The sequence below is a fragment of the Bombus terrestris genome, chromosome 14 (assembly GCF_910591885.1).
Source record: "Bombus terrestris chromosome 14, iyBomTerr1.2, whole genome shotgun sequence".
Classification (NCBI taxonomy): domain Eukaryota; kingdom Metazoa; phylum Arthropoda; class Insecta; order Hymenoptera; family Apidae; genus Bombus; species Bombus terrestris.
This window is the reverse complement of record NC_063282.1, coordinates 8,365,938-8,384,432: the sequence shown is the minus strand read 5'-3', so window position 1 is coordinate 8,384,432 and position 18,495 is coordinate 8,365,938. Positions and strand designations below refer to the sequence as shown.

Below are 18,495 nucleotides of genomic sequence, written 5' to 3'. Positions count from 1 at the left end.
TTCGGATCTGAGTTTGTATCTGTTGTCGTCTGACAAACCGCAACTGCTTATTATGTTAGAGAATATAATAAGCTGCATACAAATCTCGTTTCTGGCAAGACTTTGAAAGATTTCAATGTTATTTTACTCGATCCTCTCTCTTTCTCTGTCTTTTCGTTCCTCTACGCGACGCTGGACCAAGACAGTTAAGGTTTATATTGCCTTCGAAGGCGGGATTATTTTATTCTATGCTGATTACATTCTGCCGTTTGATTGTGATTTTATAAAGAAAAAGAGCAATCGACCGTGTTATTTGTTCCCTGGTTTTTCCCGGGATATTCTTTCTTACGAAAAAAAACGATTGTGTCTACGAGTTGAATAACTCTGAGTAAAGTTGCTATGTCCGATATCATTGGATATTAAAAACGCCCTGGGCAAGTTCCCATGAAAAGTAATACGGCGACAAATAAGATACGTAGAAGCGGAAAACTCATTGTACATTTACGAACGTAAGGTGCCGAAGAAATTGTCAAAGAAGGAAATAAACCAATGATTGGGCGAGATATTAAATGAAGGATGATTTTTTGTTGAGAAACTTTGCAGACTGTTAGAGTATTCACGTAATTTTATTACGTAATTTGTGCATGTAACTTCTGCATAAAGTATGAACGAGCACTTTCGTTTCTATTCTCGATATTTTTCCATCGATCCACCGATATGTTGTTAACAGTTTCCAACAGCGTAACTGGACCGAAATATCGCTCATCTTTAAGTGTGTTCCAATATTTAAATGCCTGGTTTTAATCGCGATACTCGACTCCCTTAGTCATCGATATTTCGTTCGAAAAAGATTCCATTCAGAGTTCATGATTACTGATCTATGTGTGGGATAAAAATATCTCTCAAACTCTCGAATTAAACACGTTTTTATTTCAAAGCTTCTAGACACGGATAATACGAAGATAAAACGTAAAGCCTGTTAACTGTTAAATACAATAAAAACATAATTAATACCGGTGTTTACATAGAATGAAGAATCATAGTTCTCGAAAATGTCTCTACGTACGCTAAATAAAACAAACAAAAATATTATATATCTTTGACAAATTTGTGAAGTATATACGTATTTAAATGTGATTTTTCTACGACATAAAGACACAGTGGAGAACTGTCTGTTGCACGTAGGAACTCAAATTTCTCAAAAAGTGGAGATACGATATTCCCGGAGTAAGCCTATATCTTTGCTGATGAATATAACAGCAGCGGATGGCAAGAAACGAGAGATGTATCTAAGCCATGGTAAGTCGTTGACTATCGCGATTTTGGTATTTTCCACGAAACATCCATCGTTAGTACGCAGAACGGTGGCTCGTCTATGAGGATAATGGGGGAAGCGAAGTTCCACGGTGCGAAGGATCGCGACAAAGATGAAGGGCGTTGGGGTTTAAAGGAAAGCTTGACTGCCGAACGACTAATAAGATTACCTTCCGCCTAATCATTCTCGCTACCGTGAACGCCATCCAACGTTCTCACTCTCTCTCTCTTTCTCTCTCTGTATCTTCCTATTCCTCCACCTCCGCCGCCATGCTTGTATTCACGACGGATAATTTTCCGAGGCGACACCTAATTATCGGGGAATTCTGTGGCAACCGTGTCTACAGGCTTCCGCGTAAACGCACGTTTTAGAGACAGACAGACGGATAAGTGGAAGGATAAACGGATGGATTAACTGCAAGCTCGTGCCACGATGGAAACTTTTGTACAGTCAGCTAAGTAGATGGAGCTTTCCACCGCGAACACAAGTTCCGCGGCAACGTACGAGGATGATGGTTATGGTTCACGGGTAGAGAAAGTAGACGGTGTTGCGTCGGGGATCAATTTTCCGTGAAATTCCTTTTCCTTGGAAGCGAATCGTTTACACTGGAAATTTCGACGTTTCAAAATACCTTATCTTTCGATCACGATCTTATTATTTCTTTGCTTTCGTTTATTTAGCAGATACGTGTTACAGGCGAAATTTTGATTCCAATTAGAACAACTTTTTGTAGCAGGTAAATCAACAGTTTGTTCAAACTGCACCTTTAAAAATAATCAAGATTTTATTAGTGTTTGTCTGTAGCTGGCTTTCCTATTAGTTATGCCTATTAGAAATATTACATATAAATAGTTATACCTAGTGGAAAAGTTTTGTTCGAAGAAAAGGTTCAGGCTTTTGAAGTTTTGAATTAATTCTACCAAAATGGCAATTTCCTTTTTGCTCGAAGCGAATGTATTCTACGTTCGCGGTATTTTTCGAACTTGGTATAAAAATTTAAGGATGTATCAAAGAAAATTCGATTATTATTTGTATTCAATTTATGATGAAGTCTATAGTTAAAATTAAGTATTACGCCTATATTGTACTGTTATAGCACCATAAAGAAAATTAGAAAAGTCTTGAAAACTGTTCAAAACGATTACAGACATATATGCATACAGTTACTCAAATGATCCGTAACTTACTATTAGAAGAGAAGAATTTCCTACTTTCAGATTTCGAGCTCTACTCACAGCACATATATATGTACCTCATTAGTAGTCTATGTGGAGGATATTTGACCGTTAGCAATTCTTAAAAACTGTATAGGATACATGCATATGTACCGTTAGTGGCGAAAGGGTTATACGACCTGGCTATTCATCCATCGTTACACACACAAATTCCACAGACATTCACGTTGCTGCGTTCGCTATAACTATTCTTATTAAATTCCGACATTGAGACGAGTTTTACGGTATCTTATCTATAGATGATAGTTTTCTACACCTATTGATAGTACAATAGATAAATCTGTTCGTCATCTTGGAAAGTTTCAAAAGATCGAAAATCTCCGTCAACACACACTGTATTCCACGTTAAGTATTACGATGATTGGATTTAAACGAAGAATACTTTGTCTCTATAAAGAAATTCGGCTAATAAATATGCCGAGTAGACTGTCAATTTTCTTAATTAAGATAGGATTGCTTGACTTTTAAAATTTGTAAGAATTTTTATATAACAGAATTCATTTTTTGGCGAGGAACAGAATTTATAGTACGGCTATGTGCAAACTCTTTGTACGCTGTGTTATGAAATTTTAAAGCTATATCTACCCTATATTACGAAACTTTGAATTAATTGAACGCAGGAAGCGGTAAGTTTAGTTTTGCACGAAATATAGTGGAAAAGTATATTCGGTAGTTTTTATATAATAGAAAAATTATGTTTCCAGTATCAGAACTTCAAGCTTCTGTATAATGAAATTTTGAATTAATTGAACAATAAGGAACGGCAGTCCCGTTTTTGTTTGAAGCAAGAAAAATATACTCTACGTTCGTAACATTCTTCAAAGTTGAGATATTCAGGAAGAAGCCTTTGGGAAATTGATGAAAGTGATTTCCAGGAGCATAGGTCGATATCCATTTCCTTTGGCAGAGGAGAAGGAGAGATAAAGTAGAAGGATATAAAAAAGCAGCATCTTAGTCAGGAAGCAAAGACACGATGGAAGAGAAGCAGAGAAATAGCAGGCCGTTAGGATAACGATAAGTAATATCCCCGAAAAAAGTTCCAGACGGCAGAGTAGAATTTCTAAATTCGATATCCACGGTCAACTTTCATCTTTGACAGTTTTATCAAACGCGAATTTTATTAAATCGTTCGCTGGTCAACGAGAGAGAGAGAGAGAGAGAAAGAGAGAAAGAGCAGCTTATCACGTAGCATGAAGTATACACTGAAGAAGAACTTGATAAACCGTTAAGAAGAGGAAGATTGTGGCGCAAATTTTATATACGGCCAGATTCCCGTGTATTCGAGAGCGTACTTGTGTCTACCCGAGAGCACACTCACACGTGGAAATCCATTTTTCATTACCCCATGTGTATCGTGTGACACATGATCAAGGTCCTTGGCGTTCACACGCCATGTGACGAGACTCGTTGGAAAATTCGTTGTAAGCGAGAAAATCGTGATAATATCTATAAACGGGGTAAAGCCTGTATGACGGCAATTTACAGTTCTCTTACGCTATAGATTGGAGTCTAAAAACAGAAAACGTGTATCTGCGAGTTTCATATCTCCGTGTAGCGCATTTAACCATTAAATTGCGCAAGATTTTAGGGTAACTGTAAAATCTATTAAAAAGCAGAATATATGCGACTGCTTATACTTTCGTATATACAAAAAATGGATATTTTTGGCAATAAATTGAATTAGATTAAATTAAATAAATTAGAAATTGGCTGTTTCACGTGCAACAACTCTATATAGTAATTGGAATTATCTTGTCATTGATAAAACTCACCTTACGCTACTGAACGTTACCATTTCTTTCGAGTGAAAAGCGTTAATCGACGCGACGCTGTCGCCTAATTGCGCAATTAATCAAACACGACTCCACTCGATCAATTTTATCGAAAGTGTAACAGAACTTTCCCGTTTTTCTACGGCTGGTTTCTATCGTACGTTACAACGAGGAGAAACCAAGCTGGGTGTTGTGAGCCAACCTGGCGAGACCAGTGCACGATCTCCAGATCGATACTCGATTGGACGCTTACCTTGTAGATCTCATCTACGAGTCTAGTGAGTTCTTCGGTTTCCATGTTATACCCCTTCGATGTCTGAAAGCTGCACTTTAAACCGACTTCACGAGATGCTCATATTTTTCCGTCCTTCCGAAACCGGATCTCACGTAGCCGCTCCACTTTCGCGCAGTCGATCGTTCGGGATCGGAAATCGATAAATTTCCTCCTAATTCGTCTCTGTTCGTTGGCCGGACCTGCAACCAAAAAAAAGAAAAAAGAGAGGGTGAGATTCGTTTAACGATGCATACTGCCTTGGGCGTTTATTGGCTATCCCACCTAGTTGAAACTCGACAACGACGCACTTTGCTCGAACGATAAGAGCTTTTAATTCGTTGTTACTCGAGTTACGCTTTTGTAATCGATAAGAGCGATAGTTTCGCGCTAGTTTCCATATTGAATTCTAATATAGTGGAACCTTCGTTACACGGACACTAGCCAAACGATTTAGTATTCATACAATGTCCTGCTATGTAAACGTTCTATTGTTAGAAGAGTATATTTACTTCCTTAGCCTGGAATGAATTTGAAATTACGTGTGTAACGGGTTTAAGCCAGTTATATTAGAGAAGCTGCACAATGTTCTCTCCGATAAACGAACGTATGGAAGTAAATTATTTGTTTCTTAAGAATCGAATAATGATCGTATACCAGTAGAACGAAATTGATAGATTGACAAAAATTGGAACTATTCGTTTTCATTTCCGAGAGGCTGGTGTCTTCTAATTTTGTAAGACGAGATGTTAAACAGTTATTTCCGCGATTACGTGGCGTCATTATGATAGCCGAAACAATGCGACCGAACGTTGTAAAATTTGAATAACTCCGTACAGGTCCGTTCATTATGCAAATTTGTGAAATCTGTAAATTATAACGTAGAAAGAGGAGACGGTGGCGATTCGAGGAAATACTTTGTATTCAAATTAATATAAAGAGGCTTAACAAAGTCGAAACAGTTGCCAAGCATGCTAATGTATCATGCTGATACAGCGCTAAGTGAATTTAACTGCTATTCGTCGGGGGAGGTTCGTACGGGCAACGAAATTGCACGAATTATCTCTGGAACAGTACAGTCAGGCCTGGTGTAATAATTCACAAGTAACCGGCGCATTTAGAATAACAATTTACAAAATCTTGAGTGGCAAATTCAACGATGCTTTTATGTTAATGTTCACGCATTAAAATTCCTATCGCGCGATCCGAAGGACTTCCAGCATCTCGTCCTGCGTGCTTAATGAAACAGAATGCCAAGAACGCTTATTTTCTGGCAAATTCCCTTTTTCTCGTCGAAACAAACTACGCTCAACTTCGCTTCTTAATAGAAAACTCCTTTCTTTCCTTTAACGATTGTGTTTACCGTGAAATGTTTTAGGTAGGTAATTAACGTCGTGGCTCGATGTTTTCACATGTTGCTTTGGTTTTTTTAATGTTAGAAGAAAAAATATTCGTCTATAATTATTTTTCAATACTTGGTAACAGGGTTTCCTTACAAAGGTAATTTATCAACTAATCGTAGACTCGTGATACAGAAATAGTTCTTGTATAATTTTATAAGTTACAAGTCAAGTGAGTAATATCATTAATGTATCTTACAATCGTGACTGGTCGCTGTAATAAATTTTGCGGGATAATAAATTTTGAAATGTGATTTTCAAATTATATTGGAAACTTTACCAATTTACTTTATCAATGTATTTATTACTACTAATTTGTGACTCGTCTTGTATCGCATATCGTAACCTGAAACTCATGACTTCTAAAACTTCGGCAATAACATTAATTCAATTACGCGATAGGGTGCAAGAATTCATATCTCAAAGTTGAAATAAAACTATCTCTTTGCACTCAGTTCTCGAATGGAACACCTCTAACGAGCAATTAACTACCAAGACGTCGCGAGCAAATTTCTCCATGCGAACTGCTACACATTAACGCGATTCTCATGGAAAAAAGACTACGCGGTTCTAGTAACTAGATTGCGAATATTCAGACATTTATGGGATATTTAAAGATGCAAAAATGCGCAGAATGCACGCAATATGCAGAAATATATAAGATATCAAAATTATAATACTTGTTATAACATTTAGCAGATGAAACAAATTTTTATTTAGATTCTATTTCTATCATTGCACTCGTAAAGATATGAATTTACATATAGACTGACAGTTTACCAGTTGAAGTAATTACTTCTAGGAAAACTCTACGTCTTTTTCTTTTGTATAGCCGTGATCTGGACACCGCCGTTACGAAGAAAATAGAATTTAGTGAAGCAAAAAAATTAAGAAAAGAAGAGGTCCATATTATTGTATCCTCGAATATAAATGTTGTTTTGGGTAACAAGGTCTACAAACAAAAGAGCTACAAGCAGATTTTTATTGATGTTTCCTGTAACTTTCAGCTAGAGTTACACACCAAGGTTAATTTTTTGGTAATGTACTTTACTATAAATCTATCATATTCTATTGTAATGTAACACTGCTAGAGTGAGGATCTGGATCAGCCATGCCTGTACTTATACTTATATTTGGTTCAATATATATTTCTATTACAAATTCATCCATGCGTTTCGCTATCAGATAACCTCAACAACTAGACTACGAACGTTTATTCGTTTCTTTGGAAATTAAAGTTCAAAAGTCAATAGAATGTACGTAACATGCCTAAATGCATAAGATGTCTAAAGTAGAGTACTTGTTATAATATTTAGTAGATGAAATAAATTTTCATTTTGATTTTATTTCTTCAGTAATGTCCATAAAAGTTTGAATTTGCGTAAATATCCACAGTCTGCTAATAATCGTTCCGCGTAACTAAGGAGTGACACTTGCACTTGAATCGCGCGAGCCAGTGGCCGCAGAAATCTGGAAACTTTTCCATTCAAGATAGCAGGGAAGGGAACATGGGTGCGCATGCACAGTTGTACATGGGCTCCTCGATCCATCAGCGGTTCGCATTACTCATAGGTGGAAGGAGAGGTCACGTTTTCCAGGGTACTTTCATTCCGCAAGGACACCCAGTATATACATGTGTGTTTGCCGTAAACGCGTAGAGGGAGAGCAGGCCGGAAAAAGCGGCATAACTTGGCCGTTTTATTTCTCGAACGTGTGCTTAGTGTGTGTCCACATAGCCACGCTTAAGGTGTCACGGATCGACGATCGAGAGTTTTCTCGCTTGGTTTTCAACCTGATTCGAGAGCAGTTCCACATCGAGAAATCGTGAAAGCACACGGCCCCAATTGTACGGCAATGATGATGAAAATTTATCGATCTCTTCCCCATTTTTCTTTATCTTCTCTTCTCCTTTCTTTCGCCAATCGTGTGTTTGCTTTTCTCCAGCAAGTGAGGTTGAATAAGATTGTCTTCTTATATTTTGACTGCACCAAAAATTCTAAGGAATAGACTGCAACTTTGTATCTTCATAAATATAATTAAAGAATAATTTCAGTATAAGATCGATGATCGTGATGATCTAGATCGAAGCGTTAAAAATATGTACGAAAATAGCTCGATTTTCGATCTTTCGTAACTATTTCGATTCTAAGACAAGAGACCTCCTTTCTCTTCTATTCTATAATAATCTTTCGACATTTTAGCCGCAGTAAAAAAGTTAACCGCCCTATTGCAATATATCGGAGAAGTATTCTCCGAAAGCAACTATGCCACGGTCAATTTTTCACGTCAACATTGCGATACTGATAAGGAACGGATCGATTAGTTAAAAAGCTCGGCTTAGTAGGACACGAAAGTCTGAAGGAAACATATCGTAGTCAGCTGTTCCTAGACGCAGTTTTATAGATTTGAGGTTGTTAGATTAATCTCTCCTGGGATTAAGATATTAAAAGCCAATCCTTCTTAGTACTTCTTTTCTCGACGTTATTTCTTCGTTATGTCGCATTAACCCCTTTATCTAATTGTTCTTTATCACGAAACATAATCGAGTTAATTTACTTAATGTAATTAACTTGAATCAACGGCTGAAGCATACAAATTATATTAAACAATCCAAAATGAAAGTTATATGAAAGCCCACACGATATTGAAAAACAAGACTTTGTCCATTTTTCTTTGTAAAATAAATTCCCAAAAATCCACCACAGGAAATCTATAAAATTTCTGTGACAAATTATAAATTGGTCGTTTTGATCACTCTGCTTGGTTTTGTTCTATAAAAGAGCTTATACTACAAAACAAAATGGAAAGAGGCATCGATATTAATGCTTGTACATGTGTTTCTGTAAAATCTCATTGTTCTTCAAAAAAGAGGAACGAAGGATCACTGTTACTACCTGATTACGATCGCAACAGGCAAACTCAATCGTCCTATTTGAAAATATCGCAATTGCACGACTGCCATGGTCGCAAAGTGAATTTTGCAGTAACTTTCCAAACGTAGCGATACCCTCTAAAAGCTTTCAAGTGAATTAAATTCTCTCGAAACGTTTACGATAAAATGTTTCCCTTTAATCTCTCTAATCACATGTGCTAGGCTGGTTCCACGCATGCTACAAAACTTTGGGAATTTCATTCGATACACTCGTTGCTCTGGTGTTTTTCTCATACCAGACACTCGGTAAACTTGATATATTTCATTCAACACGCTTGTTCCTCCAAAAGGGGAACTCCCTTCTCTGTTGTAACTTTTGTATTACTATCAAAAAAGCGAAATATGCCTTTACAACTTCATCATAATAACTCATTATAATAATTATATTTACTGTTCGTATATTAAACAGAGTAATAAGACTGATAAAATAATACAACATAATTTGACAGTTATATAAGACAGCTCTCTAGATTTCGTTGCTATCAAGGAAGGAAAGAAAGACAAACTGTAAAGATTTACTATCCAGCAATGAATCTCTCCTGTTTTATAGTCAGCCCGTGCCATAAATCCACCAGCATTGTTCTCTACATTTAAATGTAGATCCGTACGGAACGGAAATTGAAGATATAAGCGGATACAGAATAGAATCGAAGAAATTGAAGAAGTTTTCAAGCGAGGGAGACGAGTTTGCTTATCGATTAACCAAGATACAAGAAAGTCACGCGCCACAGGAAGAAAATCGAACGAGTAGATATCCTCTTGGAAACCACTCTAACAGTCAAAGATTTTCAGTCAAACTTTACCGCAACTTTTTTACTCAGATGCACGTGCTCGCTATACTGTGTTATAGATAAGTGTATCTTTTCCAAACCTAACTGTCGAATAATATAGCGCATGAATTGTACTAAGATTCGCATGAAATTAATATTAGTTACATGGGGCACATGAATTGTACGAATTTTAGCTCGCATAGCATGGTTTTGTATAACACGGAACTAATTAATCCAATTATTCGAGGGGCGCTTGTATGTGTCTATAAGTCACTCTTCTATTTGCAAGTTGTCTATCTTTTTATTGTATATTTTTACGTTTCTGTTCCAGATTTTTCAAATTTGTTTTTTTGGGAATTTCTAATGGAAAAATTTACAGTGGAGCAGAATTAGAAGAGATCCTAAAAAAAGGTAAGACTAGAAGATTTAGTGTACTGATAGTACTCAAATAAATTTAACAGATGACCTTTAACATTTTGGAGCTTCTTCGTGCTATAAAATTATTGCACGAATCTTTGGTAATCCATTACACTATAATACTTTAAATTTAAAACTAGAATATTTTAAATACGAAATTTTTGCCACAGTGAATCCTTAAAAAAAATATATTTTCCGAGCATTCGATCTAAACGAACGCATCGAATGCTCATTTACATATTTACTTCGCTACAAAAGTTCACTAGCGAATACACGTGTGTCGGGGTTTTAAACGATCAAACTTCTCCAGTTTATTCTGCGAATAGAAACAAGAAAAACATGTTCTATAAGCATAGGTGTGCAAACGCTGTACAAAAAACTTACACAAGAAATATGAAAACCAATCAATTTTAGTTAGGTCTTTATGTTCCGTTTCAAAACGTTGTTCACTGTTTCGAATACGCGCTTGATATCTTTAGGAGATTGAGTTTGACACTTTCCGAATTTGCTGCTCGTTTCTGTTGCTTCAGATCACCCAATGCATCATGAATCATCCTTTGTATCAATTCTTGTGCGATACACTATCGCTTTAATTGTTCCCTATAGATAAAAGTCTAACAATGTAAGATCTGGTGATCTCGCAAATCAAACAATGCCCAACCAATTCATCACTCGTGATAATATTCGTTTATTGCCTTTAGGTTTCATATTTTGATACTTTCATAACTCTTTTATAAAGCGTTTACAGATCTACGTTTACATAACGTTATTTCCTTGTTTCTACTCGTAGAATAAACAGAAGAAGTTTGATCGTTTAAAACTGAAACACCGTGAATATTTGTTTCTGTATACCCATTAGTTGAATCACTCTCATTAATTTGTTACACTACGATACTGAATAAATCTAACTGTTAAATTCCTCTCGTTCGATATTTATCACCCGTACAACGAACTGCCTAAAAATAATGACCCTCGAACATTCAACCCACGCGAAATCATTCAGACAGAATATCATCGCGCACTTTCTTCGTTACGAACTACATCACGTCGTTACGTCACGAATCAGAAATCCACGAATGAATATACGATATATTTATTAGAGCGGTCGACAACCCATATCTTCTCAAATCAACGGCCTGCTCTCACTTTTCTAGAAGCGTTCCCCGGCTGCATGAATTTCTCTTCTCGCTTCTCGTTTCGTAATGTTAAATAACCAATATCTTTCTCCTCGCCAGTGCCTACTCGCGCATAGGCGGTCGCAAGAATGCAGTCGCGAGAGGAAAGCGCGTTCGAACGCAATATACCTCGGCTAACGCAGCCTTCTGTCTCTAACCGATCGTTCCAAACAGCTGCTCGATACAATTTAACTGTACGCGCAACAAACAACGTGCTCCGGCCATGTATGATTTTATGGAAATGAATGAATCAAACGTCTGTCCTTTTACTGGCTCGTTTCTGTCATTTTTCTTTGCCTATCTAAATAAGCTGGCCGTGACGGAAATGCATACTTTCACGGCTTAGTGGTCGTTGAGAATTATTCCACGTTGCATTGACTTTGCAACTTGTACGCTCGACAACCTATAATTATTGAAATTTCCACGAATTGATTTACGGTAGCGTACGTCGGTGTTTAGATGGAATTACATTACATATTAATGAATTCTAATTGCAAGACGCTACAATGATCTAATTAACAGAATGACGGTTACAATGGAATAGAAAATCTATTGCCTGTATCATGACGGAAAGAAATCTTTGTAGCTTGGTTTCTAGCTGAAATACAGGGAATTCGCGAGTTTTATGACTTAATTGCGACGAGTGAAAGGAATTATGCAATGGCAATGGTTTCCGTAGGCAAACAGCTCCAGGGATCGTAGAGACAATGTGACAGAGAATTTCTACGCGTCGCGGGGTCCAAATGACATCAACCGCATCTGTATCCTTTACATTCCATGGGCTTGTAATTCCTGCGGCATTTATAGAATGTAAAACCTGTTGGTCAGGCGGCGTGCACCTGTGTGCCCCTACACGTTTTCCAACACGCTACCGTTTAAAAGTGTTCGTACGCTTTTGACCGATATGCAGTAAGAATACAAGAACGTCGATAAATTGGGTAAACTAATATTAATTGCAACTAACTTTGCTGTCCTCAAAATTCTTTTTATTTCCTGTCTCGTTTAAGCTTCAACCGAGAGAAAGATTTTTAATGTTTTAGAGAAATCATTGTTGCACGATTGAAACGAAGAATCATTAATAAGAATCCTTTCGTATTTGCCACAAGTACGAGAAATTTTCTAACAACAGAGAAACACTTAGAATTCGGTGAAAAATGACCCAAGGTATTATTTATCTTCCACATACATCGTGGAAAACTAATTATAAGTTGAAAAAAGAATCAGGATATTAAAAAGGTTGAGATTTCCGCGCGCGAGTTAAACGAAGAAAAGGATCGTACAGGGTGTGTAAAACGAATTAAATGGCGCGACGAAAAAAACTTGAGCGGAAATTAGCGGAATCGGTCGGGAAACGTTCTCGGAAACTGGCGGGATTGTTCGCATGAATTTTTCGACAGTTCCACGCGGAGCGTTATAAACGCAGCAAATTAACGGACGGAAGAGAAAATGTTTCCCGTTGATTGAAAGATACAAATAAAACCTGTAAAATCCAGCGACCGGGCTAAACACCGAAGGGAAGTCGAGCCACGAGGAATCCAGTTACGCTCGAAATTAATTATAGCGAAGCGCGAATTCGACGAAAATCTGCCGCGAACGCGAAAGTTCACCGTTGAATTTGCCCACGCGTGAAACAAGAAAAACTGGGATACTGTGAAAAAGCCGAGCGTTCCCGAATTAAATATTCCCGCGTTGGAATTCCCAGGAATTTTCGGCTCTGTCCGCAAGAGGAATGGTCGCCATTAATAAATACCAATACCAATTTGCCTAAGGCAGAGAAGAGAATCGGGGAGCGCAAGAAGAGGAACGTCCAATAAATTTCGTAGCAGGGAAAACCGATTTCCGTATCAGTAGTGGCGCGCTGCTAGGTGATACTTTGTGCGAGAAGCCAGATAAAACACACTTCTTTTTCCGTGAGAAAGGCATAGCTGCTGGAATTCGGGACAAATTCCTGGCCTGGCTGGTGCTTTTGCCAGGCTGCTGCTTCTTTCGCGATATAGAAAATGGATAGATGGTCGAGGCAGAAGTATGGGACGAAATAAAATAAAATTAGAGAAAGACGCGATGACCGGCTGACTTTTTATCGGACTTTAGCCACTGCAGAAAAAGGGAGGAAAAAGAAAATATCGAGGGCGGAGGTGAAAAAATGCGAAAGGTGCGCCCGTCGGAGAATTATCGAGATTTGTTCGTGAGGTCGCATTCAAATCGAGCCGACGTTGGAATGTCGTCCTGCCTCTTCTGTCGTAACAGTTATAAAACGGTCCTGATATCCTGCAGGCAGTAACGCACGTTGCGTGTATACGGTTTCACCGACGAGTATGCACCTGCGACCGGTCGCGTGTGGGCGTACCGTTCGAAGTTCAACGAGTTCACGTGGAACCTTCCGATAACATCGATTGTCGATTATACTGTAGTTCGAGATTTGAAAGTAGTGCACTTTTCAAGTTTTGTGTAATGTCTGCTGTATATATGTTGTTCAATACTGTGTGGATATTAATTATACGAATATATGGGAGCCATGAAAAGAAACCTAACGGAATTACATGTACAATGGCTCGTGAAAATATTCGAACATTTGTAAATATTTATGGTAAAAGATCGATAGACCGCAGATTTTTATGCGAATTCATATTTTCATGGATACGATTGGAAGAATAGACAGAAGTTTGATTTATTTGTCAAGTATTATAATGAGTATATTTTATATGTCTTTTCATGTTATTTGCATTATATGCATTTTTTCATCGCGAAATTTCTCGTAATCGTAGGCAGTAGCTTTACAGTAGTAAAGTTTTTCATTAACAATAACAGTCTTGGAGAGATAAATCGTGCTTCAAAAACTATTAGAAAATTATTCAAACATCCAAGAATTTTCATTTCGTTTGAAATCATAGACTATTAAAAAGACCGTTTAAAAATAAACGCGAGATTTATTCGAAACGTTTAAAGATTACAAGTTTGAAAAAAGTATTTACGCAGTGCAATCTGAAAGTTCAAGTGAAAGTTTCCCTTGTCAACTATGCCGTAGACAAAAGAAAAGAATAAAAAAAGAGCCTAACTCGCCGCGTGTAATAAATTACAAAGTTTGGGAACGTCGATGCGCGAGAAAGGAAGGAAACGGTTTCACGGGAGAAAAGTTGAGTGATACGCGGCACAAAAGAATGTTGTCGACCGCAATCAGTGCCATGTCTCCGTACTCGAAAGAGGAATCGATAACGTGGTTTCATTTAAAGGGTACATTATCATTCGCTCTGGAGGACGCGAAAGCGTCACGAATATTGTCGCGGAGGAAAGATCAGAAGAAATGAGAGAGAAAACGGAGAATCGATGGAAAATAAAGTCGCGTGGGTGGAAATGGCGACGGGGAGGGAAAAAGTAAACTGCAATAGAGAGTTTCTGTTAAAACAATAAAGTTACGCGATTCTTGCTAGGGCTTCGTCGTTTATTGCTTGCTTGTTATATTTCAACAAAAAGAAAGGGAAAGAATGAGAAGGGGCGAGCAAGGTATTGTAGCAATATTCGTAGAGAAACACGATCGTGAAACGTTTGCAATCGCGATTCACACGCACGCACGTAATACGAAAAATATATGATACGTGACAATTACGTGTGACTACGAATTATCGTCTACATACAAAATGAAATCGGATAGGATAGCGCCCGAAAATTTCTGATCGAAGTAAATTGTTTTCCGTAACGATATATTTTACGATTGTCGATACCTTGACGCTGTTTCACTGGCCATCATGTTTTTTATAAGCATTTCTATTAAATACTCTTTCCTTTAGATAGATTTATTACAATCTTTATCGTCAGTTTCATTCATTATGAGATAATATTATACTATAAAGAAATACTATGAAGAAATAATGAGTTGGAGTAGTTGAAAAGGAAATTTATTTTAGCGAAATATACTACTCTCTTCATATATATTTGTCTTATCTAGAAGCGTTCAATTTTTTAATCCAACGTGAGTATCTATTAGGTTGTCCCGAAAGTTTCTTTCGTTTTATAAGGAATTAATAGACGCACAATATTTTTTGTTTCATATTATTTTATCAAATTATATCTCAATATAATTATTTTCTTATAAAAGGAAAGAAACTATTTCGAAAGAAGACGCAAAACTTGGGCTGTGTAAATTTTCACAGTGTTTGAAATTCATAGAACAATCGTGGATGTTATTCAGAGGCGAAGTTTTCGTAGGAAACCACGTGCAATTTTCTTGGGCGCGAATTCCTTTTTTGTACACCATCAGGTCCAACACGCTTTGCACCAGCCGCAAACTGTATGCATTTCTCTGGCATCGTGCCGTAATGAAATGAAGAAACTAACAGTAAGTGGCGAGCGCTGTAAAGTTCCGCGAAAGCTTTTAATTAGGATTACACATTATCTCAAACTCGCGTTGCGCGCACGTACTCGTACCAAGCAGCTATTTCAATTACACCACCGAACAACTCCGTGGAAATGGAACTCTTTCGAGTTAATTTCAGATACGAACGCAATTACGATCAGAATTGTACGTATTGTTCGTTCGAACATTACACGTGACGTTCTTTCACTCTCTATACTCGTTTCATTCGGAAAATGATGGAACAAGTTTCGGGAACGCATTCGCTTTTTATAAAATTCGAGTAATTTTTTCGACTAAAATTGAGACATTGCTGAAACTTGCAACCCATATCTGTGACACTCGATCGATGAGAATTTTTCATCGGCTTACCATCTGTATAAATTTTTATTTTCAGTACGAATGCAAAATTTTCCAACGACGCGATATCGTTTCTAGGTAAAAACGGCGATTTTAACGCGAGCATAACAGTAAACGCAGTATGATTTATGTCCGCTAACGTATGACATAAATTCACAACTGATCCGTGCCCGAGTGCGACTCGTCCAGTCAATATCGGCTTAAAAAAGGAAAATATTTTCGATTACTGCTCCTTTGAATTCTTTTACTCTGCCCGGGTCTCGTCCCTGTCGATGCTCATTTGAACTCATTGAAACGAGTCACATGCCAAAATAAACGTCATCGAGGACCATCCAACCGAAGAATCGAACAAATTTGACTACGTTCTACTTTAAATTCATTCGATATACATAACAATACACCTGTCGCTTGGAACGTTAATGAATTCTTCATTGAACGTAATTTTCCATCAAGTTTTACAAAAAAAGAAAGATGACTAAAACTCGAACGTGTAAATCAATTTTTGTCTGTCTTCTTGGAATATCATCAAAATTTTATAGGTTCTATTGGCCTATTTCGAATTGCAAATATTTCTAAAATTGTGCGTCAAACTTTTCTTCTAACCGATGAAATTGTGAGATAATAAAACGGAGACGATCAGAAGGAAAACGAGACGCAAGTAGAAAAACGCGAAATCGATCAATTTGCCTCCTTATTATTCGCCGATTAGAAAGAAAGCGGTATTAAGGCGAAGAAATTACGATCGCAAAGCGATAAAACAGGCCGCGCAATGAAAACGAATATTCGCTCTGATTAAGAAAGGAAATTACGATCGCGGGAAGATAAAATGGGTCGAGATGAGAACGAATGCGACTTGGAATGGGAGGAAATTGTTCTTTAGCTCTTTGAGATACAAAGCTCGACGCGGGTCTGATATGAAAACTACCGATAGCCTTGTTCATCCGGCAAAAAAATTGCGTTCGATCATTTACTTTCAATATACTATCGATCAAATTAACACGGAATAACAAGAATAACAAGTTTCCCCTACTCTCTTTTAAATATATTTCACAGATAAGGCCGTTTCATAGATAATTACGAAAGCAGATTTAAACGAAGAATATTATTGCCATTGTCGAAATGGCGGTGAGCGTAACGTAACACAGTTTTCTCGTTCACATTCAACAACTTTTCCAGCGGAATAATCTTATCTCGGATCTACATAAATTTCCTCAGGTATAGTTAAGTACGTAAATTACTCTCTTTCCTTTTTTCTCTGTCTCTCGAATGGAAGTGTAGATGTACACTGTGTATTCTTCTTCTCCTTTTCCGGATATATTAACCGTGAATCGCAAACAGAATGCTAATTATAAGACAAGGGATAAAATAGTGCCGATTATCGTTCCTTGATCGATAATTCGAGACGCGAACGCTCGCTTCAGCGACGTAAGCATGGTACTTTAAACAAAAGCCACCCGTTTGCTATCGTATTATCGGCCTCTTTACTTTTTTTCCACTAATTGAAACTTCCCTAATTGTCTGCGAGATTCCGTGGAAGTATCGTTCGTTCGATCTTCTCGGTCGCGTTTGTTATCTATCGAAAAGGAATTGACCTTTGTTGGCGATCGACCGCGATCTTCGCTACAAAAACGCTCCTTTCAACGAAAAATTTCTCTAAGATAAATTCGACTTCGAAAGACGGCTTGGACGAAGTTTAAATTTATAATAGGAGTCAAGTTAAACACGATATTTTCCGCGGTTAAAGAGAGAAGGAATACGTGAATAATTTAATTTTGACGTACTTCATTCGCTGATGGAACCGAGAACAAGTTTCCGGTTTTAGCGAAACTTCACTCGACCATAAGTTTTCATTCCATGTAGCGGTGCGCGAATCGTCGGCTTTTTTTTAAGTTTCACAGGGATGAAAATTTATTTGCCAACTTCCTTATGCTCGAACGCGGAATAAGGCTACTCTGTCGCGTTAATTTTTGCAAACGCGAGTGAACTGCGTATAATCATTAAACACATAATGTATAAGGCATTTAAAAAATGTGGATACAACTTCTTATGTCAAAATAAAAAAGATTTATACAAACATATTCAATATTCTGCACTAAAACTATCTAGCTAAAAATGATTTCTTTGTTTTAATAGCCTCACTGTTTGTATCGCAATCTTCTTTTTTAACACATAAAAGTTGCACTAAAACTTTTGTCCAATATTTTTGAAACATCTAGTAGCCTCGTCGGGAATAAACTAGGAAAAATTTGGTTTCCGGTGACTCGTTTGGCGGCGAGATTCATAAATTACTGTGGAACCTTTGACCGAAATAAAAAGTGTAAGCGATAGGTTACACGTGAAATCCCGAAACGGAAGTTTAACTAAGGCCGACAAGAGGTGCAGGTGTACGGTTTTAAGTTGAAAGTGATCGCTTCAAAGGGAATCTTCCACCGTCTATGTGATAATTTTCCCGTTAGGACGTCGTGAGTTAAAACGACTCTACTTATAGTAGAACGTAATATTCGCGTAACGGTTTATTTGC

General features: G+C 37.4%; 1 protein-coding gene across 1 annotated transcript in view; it reads right to left on the bottom strand.

The window, feature by feature from the left end:
• LOC100644781 overlaps nucleotides 1-18,495 on the bottom strand; it is a 162,961-nt gene that overhangs the window by 141,927 nt on the left and 2,539 nt on the right. The window contains exon 2 of the mRNA XM_012316508.3: nucleotides 4,555-4,775. Coding sequence (XP_012171898.1) covers nucleotides 4,555-4,599 — 45 coding nt within the window. The 5' untranslated portion in view covers nucleotides 4,600-4,775. The remainder of the gene's footprint in view (nucleotides 1-4,554; nucleotides 4,776-18,495) is intronic.